Raw genomic sequence first — 14476 nt, 5'->3', positions numbered from 1 at the left:
ATAACTCATGGGACAACTCATTATTCTTTTATAGTTTTATAGTCTTGAGAGTTTCTGTTGTTTTGTTGAGATGACGACACTATTAGACTGGCAATTGGTTCGACCAACCGTGACGAAGAAACTAGAAATCTCAGTCAGCTCATAGAATCAATAACATTTACTCTACTAAATGTGTTAAGTTATATCATTTGTAGATGTTTGTTGTTGACTCCAAAATAACCGAGGCTAGCGAATACATACACGCACACACACAAACGCACAAAATCGCACACACACATATTTCATGATTAGACTATCAGATTTCTACATACCTCGCTGAATACAATGCAAAACAGTTGGCATCACTGGTAAAACAAACATTTATTTTAACCAGAGAGCAAATATAATAAAGCAGTTAGGATAAAAAGTGAGAGTCTCTTACAGCTATTTCTAGAATAGCTAAATATGTGGATCATGATATTGAATAAGGATTCCACAGAAGCTGAGTATTCCGTGATGGGAGAGAGAAGTAAGAAATATAGGAGGGGGAAGGTAAAGAGGACCAAAGTCTTCTGTAGAAGAGCGTAGGCTCGAAACGTTAAAGACTTTCTCAATTCCCGAGCGTTATGCTAATACATCTATTTGTTTTTAGCACCACCTGTCTTCGTCTGTTGTTTTTTGTGAATTCTCCCTATATATATATATATATATATATATATATATATATATATATATATATATATATATATATATATATATATATATATATACATATATATATATATATATATATATACATATATATATATATATATATATATATATATATATATATATATATATATATATATATATATATATATATATATATATATATATATATATATATATATATATATATATATATATATATATATATATATATATATATATATATATATATATATATATATATATGTATATATATATATATATGTATATATATATATATATATATATATATATATATATATATATATATATATATATATATATATATGGCCTCCAGCTATATCCCTACACATCAGTTATCAAACCCTATTCGAACTTTACGCTAAGCACTTGCATACCCAATAAAATAACTTTAGTCCCCCTTACCTTCCCCTTCCTGTTCCTCACCATTTACCATTCCACCACTCAATCTCCCCCCCCCCACCCTCTACTATCTATGGCCGCTGTGATATTAATGGGTTTTGAATATTATGTTTTTTGCCTCGTTAGAAGTATTAAATTAAGAACGACAACAAGAAGAGACAAGACACCAACATCTGCGATTACAGCTCCAACTGCCATTTTCACGGGTTGTTCCTTTGCATCTGTAAATATAATGAAAATCAATATGAAGTGTATTAGAAAGCTATTCAAATAACAATTTATTCAAATATTTCGTACATTTGTTTATTTATTTATTATTTCAATCAATAATGTATTTTTATGCGATACTGGAATTCGATTTCAAATGTAGTCCACGATTTTTCACTTTGTTCAACAAACCTCATTTCTTAGTAATAAGAACAAAGTATATACAACCAAGTGGAGGCGCAATGGACCAGTGGTTAGGGCAGCAGACTCGCGGTCGGAGGATCGTGGTTTCGATTCCAAGATCGGGCGTTGTGAGTGTTTATTGAGCGAAAACACCTAAAGCTCCACGAGGTTCCGGCAGGGAGTGGTGGCGACCCCTGTTGTACTCTTTCGCCCCAATTTTCTCTTACTCTTTCTTCATGTTTCATTAGTAACGCTGCGATGGACTGGCGTTCCGTCCAACTGGGGGGAACACATACGTCATAGAAACCGGGAAACATGGGCCTGGCTAGGCTTTAGAAAGGCGAAAACAAATATACAACCAAGGAGATCTCTTGAAGTGGTTGCTCTACAATCTAGTGATAGCAGTCAAATCTCCCATGAATCACATCGTGATAAAAACAAACAGCACACAATGGACGAAGTTATGCAACATACACTATATTTGAATATACAGTGTGGTTAAGAAGGAAAAACAGTTTGCTTGACCCGCAGGATGTAAAATATTTTCATTCCGGCCAACAATCAAAATAGTTTGCCTACCTCTTTCATACATAAATGACCTGAATCTCCGAATTCATTTATCTCCTGTTTATGTAGCAACTTAATTAAATAATCAAATATCTCTATTAAGGAAGATCTAACATCCAAAGACTGTTAAGACCCTTCATAAAATTAGAACTTTATAAACCTATTGTTTTGAATGCATTGCTTTTTCAGTTTTCACATCAACAGGTACCAAGCTGACCCAAACAAACACGACTCACTTTAAAGTACATACATGTTGATTATCAGTGTATCTCTCCATAACCGTTATCAGTTCCATGGCACTGGTCACCACTGAAAGTTTCATCGTTTATTATTTGCAATGCAGTTATCGGTTATGTTTTCCAAGAAAAAGATGTCACTAACGAAACAGACTTATATCTGCAAAATAATCAGTCGACAACGGACTACTTCTACATTTGTCATCTAAACACTACATTATTACACTGAAAATCTTCTGTAAACAGAATTAGCAGGAGTGGCTGTGTGGTAAGTAGATTGCTTACCAACCAAATGGTTCCGGGTTCAGTCCCACTGCGTGGCACCTTGGACAAGTGTCTTCTACTATAGCCTCGGGCTGACCAAAGCCTTGTCAGTGGATTTGGTAGACGGAAACTGAAAGAAGCCCGTCGTATATATGTATATGTATACATATATGTGTGTTTGTGTGTCAGTGTTTGTCCCCTCAACATCGCTTGACAACCGATGCTGGTGTGTTTACGTCCCCGTAACTTAGCGGTTCGGCAAAAGAGACCGACAGAATAAGTACTAGGCTTCCAAAGAATAAGTCCTGTGGTCGATTTGCTCGACTAAATGCGGTGCTCCAGCATGGCCGCTGTCAAATGACTGAAACAAGTAAAAAAGTTAAAGAGTAAAAGAGTACAACCAGAATAACTAGTATGAGGTTGTGTCTCGCTTCCATCATTCACTCACGTAGTTTGCATTGAAGCACGCGGTCTTTGTATGTAGTTTGAACAACAACAATAGCAACAAAACTAATAAAAATAACCACAACCCAAACAACAAGTACTACCTCCACAACATAGACATAAGCAGTGAATAAATAGTCGAAGAGTTTAATACTGAGATATTCAGCGAAGCAAGTAATGTGAGTGTGTGTGGGGCGTTTTTTATACAAATGTGGGAGCTATAGGATTAATATCTACAATAGCAGAAACAATAAAGAAACACAGAATCAAACTAGATCTATGCCAAGGCTTCTACAACAATATTGTCATTATCATGACAATACAGAAATATAAGCACTTTTATGTCTCTGAAGAAGAGCTTCTCACGAAACATCGGATTCTTATCATCCACGATTTATTTGCACTTTTTCCTTTAACAAGTAGTAAGAAACTCTACTCTGGTCAGGTAAAGCCCTTCGAGCATGTATTTATCTTCATTTGCAAAGCACAGCAACACACTCCTTTATTGTATGTGTGTATGTTTTGATTGCCATACTGAAGATACACTATTAGCACTTTTATAAATTATTCATCTGTAAAATTCATGTGGAATCTCATCTTTATTTGCAACCAACAGCAGAAAACAAAACTGATTTAATGCATTGGCTGATCTCCTCGATAGTCAAGGATTTCGAGGCCTTAACAAAGATGAAGATATCCTAATTCATGGATATTCAATGTCCTTTTGTTCTTTGGCGCAGTCGGCTTTTAATAATAAGAAAGCAATTCAATTTGATGGAATTAGACTGAATGTCTCAGCCATTTAACTTTCGTTCTCTAATGAACCAGCGAGGGAAGTCTGTGTGGTGGTACTGGCCCTCTATAAAGAGCAGAAATATATCTACCAGAACGCTTACCATTTCAAAACGTAAAGAGATTATAGTGCTGGGTGGTGTAGAAATATCAAATGGGTGATAAAAGCTGAAATATATTTCTTGATATATCAGTTCAATGATAGAGATGGTGATGAACTAAGAGAGTGACAACTGTAGCAGTAACTATGACCTCCAGCAACACAAGAAATGTTTGAGAAATCGAAAGTCACCAACGTCTTCCATCTCACTCTACCTCTCTGTTTCTCTCCCCTCCTTCTCTCTTTCTAGGCATGTATTCCACTCTATTTCGTGTTTCTTGTTTCGGAAAAAAAAGAAACATACTACAGTGTATCGCGTTCACTCGCATGGCTCCGATCTCGCTCCAGCAACTATCTTATAGTTAGGGAAGTCTGTTATAAGTATTCATAAACTAAGAGACGAAACTCCAGAGAAAAGGTACAATAATAATAATTTTAAAAAATCTTACCGCGGACTTCAAAATCTCCCACTCCAAATTGTGAGTAGGATGATTATATTCGAAGTAATCAAATGGCAAACACCGTTCATTACTTTTCTCGGGATAATGAAGAAAGGGACATTGAAGTAAGACGCAGTTCTTTTGTTGAATGCAATGAGAAGCTGTAGGTTTGGTTTCTTCTTGCGATGCGCCATTATATCGAAGAATTGCTTCAAATGTATCACTTTTGTTCAATTCTAGTGTCCTTCCACGGATCCAGTAATTTCCGTTACCGTTATTTGCATTTAGTATAAAGTCAAATCTCTCACCCGGACTGAGGATGACATAATCAACAGCCATTAGTTTTAGTTCATAACCATCAGAGGCAATGACTACCATCTGGTGACCATCAATAGACACTTCACACGGGTACAGGAGCCCTGCAGCGATCACTCTAAAACGATATTCTTTACCCGATTCTACTTCAAAGACAGTCAGCGGGGCCCTATTGTGTTTCCCTGATTCATCATAATAGCGACCTCGACCATTCACAAGACCAGATTGGAAGTTTAAAGGACTATATGGTGCTCCATCAAGAGATTTAGAATTTTCTATTTTTTTACGATTCCAAGAAACTCCAAATTCTGAATTTAAATGACTCACATCGGAGTTGCAGTTAACTTGCTCTTTCTGTTTCTGTCTGTGGTCATAAACTGGTTTTCTGAAGCTGTGACACACAGGCAAGTTATCCGGCATTTCTGGCAAGTGAGCAAAGGATTCGTTAAGAAAAAGGGCCATTCCATTGATGTTGTGTAATTCAATATGGCAGTGCATGAACCATAAACCAGGATTATCGGCCCGTATTCTCACTACAACGTAAGCACCCGTGGGGACCATAATTGTATCCTTTTGAGTAGCATTTTCCAACTTCAATCCGGGGATGTTGTCTCCCTCCCAGCTGCTGTTTGACCACGTTGCATTGTTACAATAATTCTTTTTCGGATCACCTCTGCAATCAATATCTTTAGTATCAGATAATATTTCTCCAGATGTTCGGTTGTATTTTGGAAACCCCATTTTAACTACATAAAATGAATGTCCATGCATGTGTATGGGGTGGGAGAATCCTTTACCTTTTCCCAAGTTTGTCATTACAATCTGGACAGTATCATTGGTTTCCAAATTTAAAGAATGAGTACAATGGCACACTCTATCAACGCCACATTTGGCACTATCGCACAAAGTGTCTATTTCGTTCGGTTGTGTTAAAGGATTTACCGTGGGATCCAGGAATGCTCGACCATTTATTGATGCCGGTGAGTTCCCAGGTTCACCAGGGAAGCCAAAATTTAAAAAGTATTCCTGAAACTTTCCTTGTCGAAAAGAAGGTGCATGAGTAGGGTTATAAGGCTCCAGGTCATCAAATTGTAAACATCGTTTATTAGTTTTCTCGGGATAATAAAGAAAGGGACAGTTAAGTAAGACGCAATTCTTCTGTTGAATGCAATCAGAAACTGTGGAGTTAGAATCTTCGTCCGGTGCACCTTTATATCGAAGAATTGCTTCAAATGTATTGTTTTTGTGTATTTGTAGCGTCTTTCCACGGATCCAGTAATTTCCGACATCGTTATTTGCCTTCAATATAAAATCAAATCTCTCACCTGGACTGAGGATGAAATAATCAACAGGTGATGGTTTCAGTTCGTGACCATCGGCAGCAACGACTACCATCTGGTGACCATCAACAGACACTTCAAACGGGTACAGGATCCCCGCAGCAATCACTCTAAAACGATATTTTTTACCCGATTCTACTTCAAAGACAGTCAACGGGGCCCCATTATGCTTCCCTGATTCATTATAATAGCGGCCCCGACCATTTACAAGACCAGACTGAAAGTCAAAAAGACTATAATGTGCTCCATCAAGAGATTTGGAATTTCCAATCTTTTTATGATTCCAATAAGCTCCGAATTCTGTACTTAAATAACTCACAAGGGAGTCCCAGTTATGGTTGTAGTCTGTTATTAACATTACATGCTCTTCCATTTTAGGTTTTGTCTTCTCATGTATTATAAAAGCACCAAATATTCCCGTGGTACGTTGTGTCCCAAGATGAGAATGGTACCAATAAGTTCCAGTTTGTGCAGTATTAAATTCATATCTGAACGATTGACCTGGTAGAATAGGGCATTGTGTAACCCAAGGTACGCCATCCATATGAGGTGTTCCTTTTTGACGCAAACCATGCCAATGCATTGTCGTTCCTTCTGAAAATAATTGGTTTTCTACTTCAACGATGATTCTTTGTCCTTTATAAACTTCTATTGTTGGTCCTGGAACTGTGCCATTAACTGCAATCACCTTCACTGGTTCAAAGAAACCATCCATTGTAATAACTTCATCAGTTGGTATCGGTTGAGCATCCGTACAATTGACGTCATATCTGTAGAGTTTTCCATTACAGGGTTGTACCAAGGTACGATTAACTAACATAGTTAATTTATAGGAAATTACCAGCTTAAATTCACACTCGTCGTCTTCCATACGACATGTACGAGAGTAAACTAACGGTGAGAAGAGAGCCAGGAGGAACACAATTACGTGTTCATAGTTGAACCAGTGAATCATAGTTGAACCAGTGAGTGCAGATATCTGAAATAACAAAATATAAATATGAGAAACACTGAAATCATCAAAGACGATGTGACAATTAAATCATGAAATATTTGTAAGTTTCAAAGATGAAGGAATACCAACATATTAAAGAGAGGAAATGAAAATAAAACTTTGTGTGACAGGTAGACGGGGGTGAAATCAATATTGTTTTGTTAGTAGGACATTTCTGTAGGAACACCTTTTTATCAGGAACGGTTGGTGACACCGCATCATAAGCTAAAAGTGGGAAATTACCTCGTGTATTCCTGACAAAGCAGAAACACCGGTTGAAGTAATTTATTTAGTATGTGTGACTGTGAGATACAGTGTGATCCAGAAGATACTAGTATATTCTTTAACAGGAGCACATGATATTTATTACATAATTTGATTCTTTTATAGAGCTACTTATGCTCACGATTATTTTTGTTGACAAGATATTGTAGGTTAGAGATACGCCGGAGTGGCTTTGCGCTGATTGTAGATCAAGCCAAATTTGCTGTTGTGTAAAGATATTTACTATTTAGAAGACTGATAAATAAAGATTATAACCTTCTAAAATTAGAGTGTTATACAGTTAAGAAATATTTCTTATCACATGAAACATCGCTCAATCCAAGCTGTGTCACCTCTATGAAATCGTTTACTATTCCAAAAACTGTGCAATCTCCCTTACATTCGTTGAACACACTAAATAATAATGTAGACCCAGAAGTACTTGATCTTGAAGAAAGACATCTGCAATGTTTAAATATCGAAAATGCTTTCAAATTTTGGCACAAGTTCAGTCAAACGGGAGAAGACGATTGCATCGACCCAAACAATGATAATAGCGACAGAATTCCATACATACATACGCACAAACACACACACACACACACACACACACACACACACACACACACACACACACACACACACACACACTCATACATACATATATATGTATATACATATATACATATATATATATGTGTGTATATATATATATATATATATATATATATATATATATATATATATTTCGGCCAGAGTTCTTTTGTCACATTTCTGTGACCTCATCAGTGGTCCTTTGCTTTCTTCTTTCTTTTTTGTGTCTTTCCTTACTAATGATCAGCCATTTCGTATTCCTATTGTATCATTTGCGCATGCTTATACCATTATGTGTCTATGTTTAGTAAGTGTGTGTCTGGAAGAATGTGCCTATATCATCAGTATCCCCTGTTTATACACGCTCGTTTAATGTTTTTATTTATTTTGTTCATGTGTTTATACTTACTTATTTTTTCTATTCTTTCTTTTTTTGTATTTAATTTAATTTAATTTGATTTATTTTGTTAATGTATACAGTTATTTAATTCCATTTGTTTATCTGTGTATTGTATTATATTAACATTGTTATCAGTTTATGGGTATTTTATTCTGTCATAGGTTGTGGTGTGCTGTGTGTGGGTGCTAGTGTTCCATTCTAGTTTCCTATTCAGGCTAGGTTTATCTTCTATTATGTTTGTAGCTCCTGTAATTTGTCTAAGCGTTGCGTCTGTTCTATATATGGACAAGATTTTAACTTCTATGTTGTTGAGCGAGCCCTTGTGTTCCTGCTCGGCGTGCTGGTACAGAACCGATGAGTTTTTCTCTCCCTTAAGTTCCCTCCAATGCTCATTTATCCGCTCTCCTATGCTCCGTGCTGATCATTAGTAAGAAAAGACACACAAAAAAGAAAGGAGAAAGCAAAGGACCACTGATGAGGTCACAGAGGTGTGACGAAAGAACTCTGGCCGAAATACGATTAATATAAAATAAAGCTGTAGCAAATGAACACCAAATATAAAGTGCATGTGGTGATGGATAAATTATCACCATTTTATATCTTTTATTTCGCGCATGCGCATTGTTTGTTTTTGATTTGGTCGACTACACAGTATAGGAAGGTCAGTTGGGCACCGTCTGTGAGAAAAACATTCACCAACTGGAGACCGTCCAGAAGAGTTGCAGGAGGCCGTGGTTCAAGCCAATGGCAATTTTATTGAATAAACTTACGCTTCAGTATTTCAAGATATTTTAATGTAAATGTGATACATATATCTATTAAAGTGAGATGCCAGTGTTATTTTCATTTACGGGTAATTTAGATGACAGTTTATGTACTGCACCGTATATATACATATGTGTGTATGCATATATTACATATATTCATATATATACATGTATACATGTATATATAGGTGTATATTCATATATATATATATATATATATATATATATATATATATATATATATATATATATATATATATATATATATATGTATGTATGTATGATGTATGTATGTATATGTATGTATACACTTTTATATATATATATATATATATATATATATATATATATATATATATATATATATATAGAGAGAGAGAGAGAGAGAGAGAGAGAGAGAGCGAGAGAGAGAGAGAGCGAGAGAGAGAGAGAGAGCGAGAGAGAGAGAGAGAGAGAGAGAAATGAGTGTGTGTACATGTATTTATGCATGTGTGTGTTTGTGTCTGTTTATCCAGCACCACCACTTGTCAACTGGTATTGGTGTGTTTACGTCCCCTTGATGTAACAGTTCTGCAAAGGAGACTGATAGAATAAGTACCAGGCTTAGAAAATAAAACTAAAACGATACTGGGGTCAATTTATTTCACTAAAAGTTTATCAAGGCAGTGCCCCAGCATAGCCGCAGTCCAAGAAATGACAGAAAATACGAATACTCACATTTGTGTGCTTCCTTCTGTTCCATAAATTCCTTAATGGCTGGTGTCTTTCTTATCTCAGTTTCTATTCCCGATGTACACTAATTATTAGGAGCCGGCCTTTCCGATTGCAGATAGCTTTGAAAATGAATTACGCTTTGGTTATACGCGCTATTTATACGTGTTATATTAGATTCGTTTGTTTATTTATTTAAAATTACGTGCTATTGTTTTCCCTGCGATCGAATTACACTTCCACTTTTGTTATGCGTCTTCACGATCGCAAGTGATAACAACAGCACGTAATTTTAAATAGATAAATAAACGAATATAATACAGAACGGAACATATACAGCGTGATCAGACGAAATGTAGACATATCATTATTCAAATAATGCAAATTGATATATCGAATTTAAATATACTCAAATAAAGCCCCGAAAATGTAGATAAGATGATGGGTTTAATTTTCAGTATATCCACCCTCGGCGGAGATTATCCGCCGGAGTCTCGAAACAACTTGGGAGCAAGTGGTACGAATAGTTTCTTCGGAGATTTCGTTGTGGCATTTTCACAAATGGTGCTCAAGAGCTCTGAGACTCGTGTGAGAATTAGCACGGGCTTTGCTGTCAGGGATAAACCATATGCCAAAGTCCATCAGACTGATGTCGGAGGAAGAAATCTTTCAACCAGAACAACTTGAAGTTCCCTCGACACCATTCTTGGACATTTTTAGTCGCATGAGATATTGCGTTATCTTGTTGAGGAGTTACACTTTCGTCCCCAATTGTTGCAATAACCCAAGGGACTACTTTATCCTTTAACATGTTGGTTGATTTTTACACCCTCTTCAGTGAAAATTAGAGGGGTCTTCACGCCATTTGAAGTCACACCCACCCACACCCTAATGAATGCAGGTTTCTGCCGCCGAAAGGATAATCTTTGTTTGACCGGAATGTCCTCTTTATTTACTGCATACATACAATCATTTTGTGGATTGTGGTACATTTGCACGTTTCATCTGTGTACAGTATTGGTGGCTTCGTGCCATCTCAATTTTTGCAGAAGAAGCTTTGCTATTTGTAGTCTTTTTCTCTTTGTGGCTTCAGACAAAAGATGTTCTGATATCATGCAAAGAAATAATTGAAGATCTTACAGCGACTACAACAGCAGCAACAACAAAATCAACAATTGCTGGAATTAATGTTGAAGAAGTCTGAAAATACTTCACGTTCGTACTCTCCAGACAGCAAAGGAAACTCGATTGAAGAATTCAGTTATTATCCAGAAGAAAGGATTACCTTCTCTACATAGTTTCGAAGATACCAAGAGATCGTCAAAGAAGAATTGAAAAACTGGACAAACGCGAATAAAGTAGGACTACTTTTAAGAAAGTTATTCCTTGCCGAACACGAAAAATATAGGAATTATATTCTGCCGAAGAAGCCAGGTGAGATTTGTTTCGATGAAACAATTGCTGGACTTCGCACATCGGCGGCGCCCGCAAGATTTGCGGAGTAATAGAGCTTGAACAAAATGGTGGTTGCTCGGAGATGGGGAGCGAAAGGTAAAACCAGTCTATAAGCCAACAAAAGTGAACGTGTGGTGACGCAATAGCAGTGGCGATGGTGGTGATAGTCGTGACTAAGATGGTAGGGATAGGGTTAAAGTCATTGATATGCATAAGAACATGGGTCTGCAGTCATTACAGACTCTGGTCTAACGACATATGGTGGGGGGAGGGGAAAGGAAACTGCACCTATTTCCAACGTGCAGACTGGAGCAACATAAAACGAAGTACCTTGCTGAAGGATACTATGCATTGCTCGTACCAGGAAGTGAACCAACAGTCTTATGTTTCAGAGTCCAATTTCTTGACTTCTCACCCACATGACTTTCATTTAAGCAATACAACTTCCTTATGTGTATCACTCTTGCACAGCGTATGGCAGCATTTCTTCTGACTCCTTGGGTTCGGTGTCCAATCTAGGGGATAAAATATGTTCCGGCTAAGCACCGGGATCGAAGTAATGGAATTGGACCCGCCCTCTCAAAAAAATTGCTGGCCTTGTGCCTAAAGGTGAAGTAAAGTGAAACATTTAGAACTGGAAATTTTATCAGACAAATTACTATTGCCTTACATTGGTAATTTATGTTAAGTAATTTCAACTCATTAACATAAAAAATTCAAAAAATTTATGAGCAGGAAACTGTCGAATTTAATTTAGACAACCTCAACGCATATCTTCTACTGATAGTGTAACGAATGGAAATAACGAGTACTTTGCTGCGCATGCCACACCAACTGCTTTATTATTAGAAGCATTGACATAATGATTGCAGACCCATGTTCTTATACCTATCAATGACTTTAACCGTACCCACCATCATCACAGTCACCACCACCACCACCACTGCAACTGCGTTCACCGCACGTTCACTTTTGCTAACTTATAGACTGGTTTTACCTTCCGCTACTCGTCTCCAAGCAAACATTATCGCTTGATACACACACACACACACACACACACAAATATATATATATATATATATATATATATATATATATATATATATATATATAGATCATTGACCGGACATTCCAACATCCCAGTTTTAGAGCTGGTCTCTTGCTTGAAGGTCTTATTTTGTTGTTAACTGGTGCTGTGACTAACGGTCTGCTTGTCGGATGTTTTTCTAATCCCCATGCACCCAATGAGGATGGCAGACAGTGACGGGACATCACCTTACTGACTGAGGGCTGCCCAGCTTGGGGCGGGCTGTAGATGTCCAGTGAGACTTGAAGATCTCTCCCACCGTCGGAAGCAACCCCTGGCGCCACACATTACGCCAATCGAGTGAAGGCTTATAACCGGTATATGTTGCTCCCCGTGTTGTGTCGACACCATATTAATGGTGAAGCTGGAGTGTCCTCTCCAGTTTTAGGATGGTGTGGACGGATGTAAGCCTGGGCAGTGTGATATGGAGAATAGGCTGTTGCCCATGCAGCTTGTCCGCCCCTCTCCACCTCGTTGATGGATCCAAAGGGACAGCAGGGCTGCTACAGTTTGGCGTCAAAGCAGTCGCAGGAGCTGCCAGAACGAAGTTGAGATCAGCATCGAGCTGCCTTAGGGGCTCCGACTCCGGATTTTTCCTCGAGGTTTACTCCTGAAGCCTTTTCCATGACTGGATATGGCCGCAAGGCAGCGGAGGTTTGAAATTAGAGTTTTCCTTCTCCTAGATGGGCAGCCTTCCTAGGCTGACGAGCCCTAACTATCTGAAGCACTTTGTTTTAAAGCGCCAGAGACCCGCCTTTGTCCCTTCTCCTGTCTGTAAAAGCAGTTCCGCCACGAGCAGGCCGGGAGTTGGACTTTGGTTGTCAGAGGCTTTCTGAGACGCACGCCATGTGGGAGCATTTTGTAGATAGTGGGCGCTTATTCCTACTACCACCCCGGCCTTATAAACATTCGATCTTTATAAACTTAAACACCAAGATTTATTGTAAATTTAGAAATTAAAACCCATAAAGCGATCATCGTTCCATAAAAAAAAAACAAAAAAACATCTGGGTAGAAAAACCCATTAGTGGCATCCCTGCGTCACACCACCACCACCATCGTCGTAGTCATCATCATCATCATCATCATCATCATCATCATCATCATCATCATTACAACAGCAATTCTACTGGAATTTACAATAACAACAAAATCAACGAAGATATCGATTGTCTTTTATTTTCAATATTTTCACAAATTCTTTCTTTTTTTTTTTTTACAAAAATAAACTGTCATGTGTCGGTTATTGTAGGTGCAGTGGTAGCTGTAGTAGTAGTAGTAGTAGTAGTAGTTGTTGTTGTTTTTGTTGTTGTTGTTGTTGTTGTTGTTGTTGCGGTGGTGTTGGCGGTGATTGTTGTGTTTGTTGTGGCGGTTGTTTAAATCTAGTAGTTGTAGTAGTAGTTGCAGTGATATTTTAGTGGGGACTCTGATATGCTGGTTGTAATAGCAGTAACACTACTACTACTACTACTACTACTACTACTACTACTGCTGCTGCTACTACTACTACTACTACTACTACTACTACTACTAGTAGTAGTAGTAGTAGTAGTAGTAGTAGTAGTAGCAGTAGTAGTAGTAGTTGTTGTTGTCGTGTGGTAGCTATAGGGTTGTAGATTTAGTGGTTGTCGATGCGTTGGTTGTAGTATTGGTTCTAGTGCTTGCGGTTGTGGTGCGGTAGTTGTATTGATTGCAGTGTTGGTGGCAGTATTACTTGTTTAATGGTGGTCTGGGTTAGTGTTGTACTGTAAATTGTAGTGTTGGTCGTAGTATGGTTTTTATATAGTGGTGGATTTGATGGTAGTTGTCTTGTGGTAGTTTAGCAGTGGTTGTCGTAGTGTTGTTGTATGGGTGGTGGACTTTGCGGTGGTTATTGTGTTTGTGGTTGTAGTGATTGTGTTTGTGGTTGTAGTGATTGTGTTTGTGGTGGTTGTGGTTTTGGTGGTGGTGGCGATGATGGTGGTTGTGACGGTATCGGTTGTAGTAATAATTGTTGTAGTAGTGGATGCAGTTGTGGTTTAGTGATTGTATTGGTGATTGTAGTGTGATTGCAGTACTGTGTTGTAGTACTGAGTGTAGTGGTGATTGCGTTATAGTGGTTATGACGTGGGATATAGTGGTAATTGTAGTGGTGTGGTGGTTGTAGTTCGTGGTAGTTGTGATGGCGGCAGGGGCTGTTGTGGTAGTAGTGTGTGTGGTTATT

General features: G+C 37.7%; 2 protein-coding genes across 2 annotated transcripts in view; both read right to left on the bottom strand.

Moving 5' to 3' along the window:
• LOC106881494 (uncharacterized) overlaps positions 1-4432 on the bottom strand; it is a 17314-nt gene extending 12882 nt beyond the window's left edge. The window contains exons 1-2 of the mRNA XM_052974025.2: positions 4356-4432; positions 1285-1334 (exon numbers count right to left, since the gene is read on the bottom strand). Of these exons, the coding sequence (XP_052829985.1) occupies positions 1285-1311 (27 nt within the window). The 5' untranslated portion in view covers positions 1312-1334; positions 4356-4432. The remainder of the gene's footprint in view (positions 1-1284; positions 1335-4355) is intronic.
• Positions 1195-9894, bottom strand: LOC149132266 (uncharacterized). The gene is made up of 3 exons (XM_014931897.3): positions 9738-9894; positions 4356-6980; positions 1195-1334 (listed from the first exon to the last, which is right to left on the bottom strand). The coding sequence occupies exons 2-3, from the start codon at positions 6954-6956 to the stop codon at positions 1314-1316; spliced, it is 2622 nt and encodes an 873-aa protein (XP_014787383.2). The 5' UTR covers positions 6957-6980; positions 9738-9894; the 3' UTR covers positions 1195-1313.
• Between the last annotated feature and the right edge of the window lie 4582 nt (positions 9895-14476).

Source organism: Octopus bimaculoides, chromosome 16, assembly GCF_046866305.1.
Source record: "Octopus bimaculoides isolate indiv1 chromosome 16, ASM4686630v1, whole genome shotgun sequence".
In the NCBI taxonomy this organism is placed as follows: Eukaryota; Metazoa; Mollusca; class Cephalopoda; order Octopoda; family Octopodidae; genus Octopus; species Octopus bimaculoides.
This window is presented reverse-complemented; position numbering and strand designations above follow the sequence as displayed.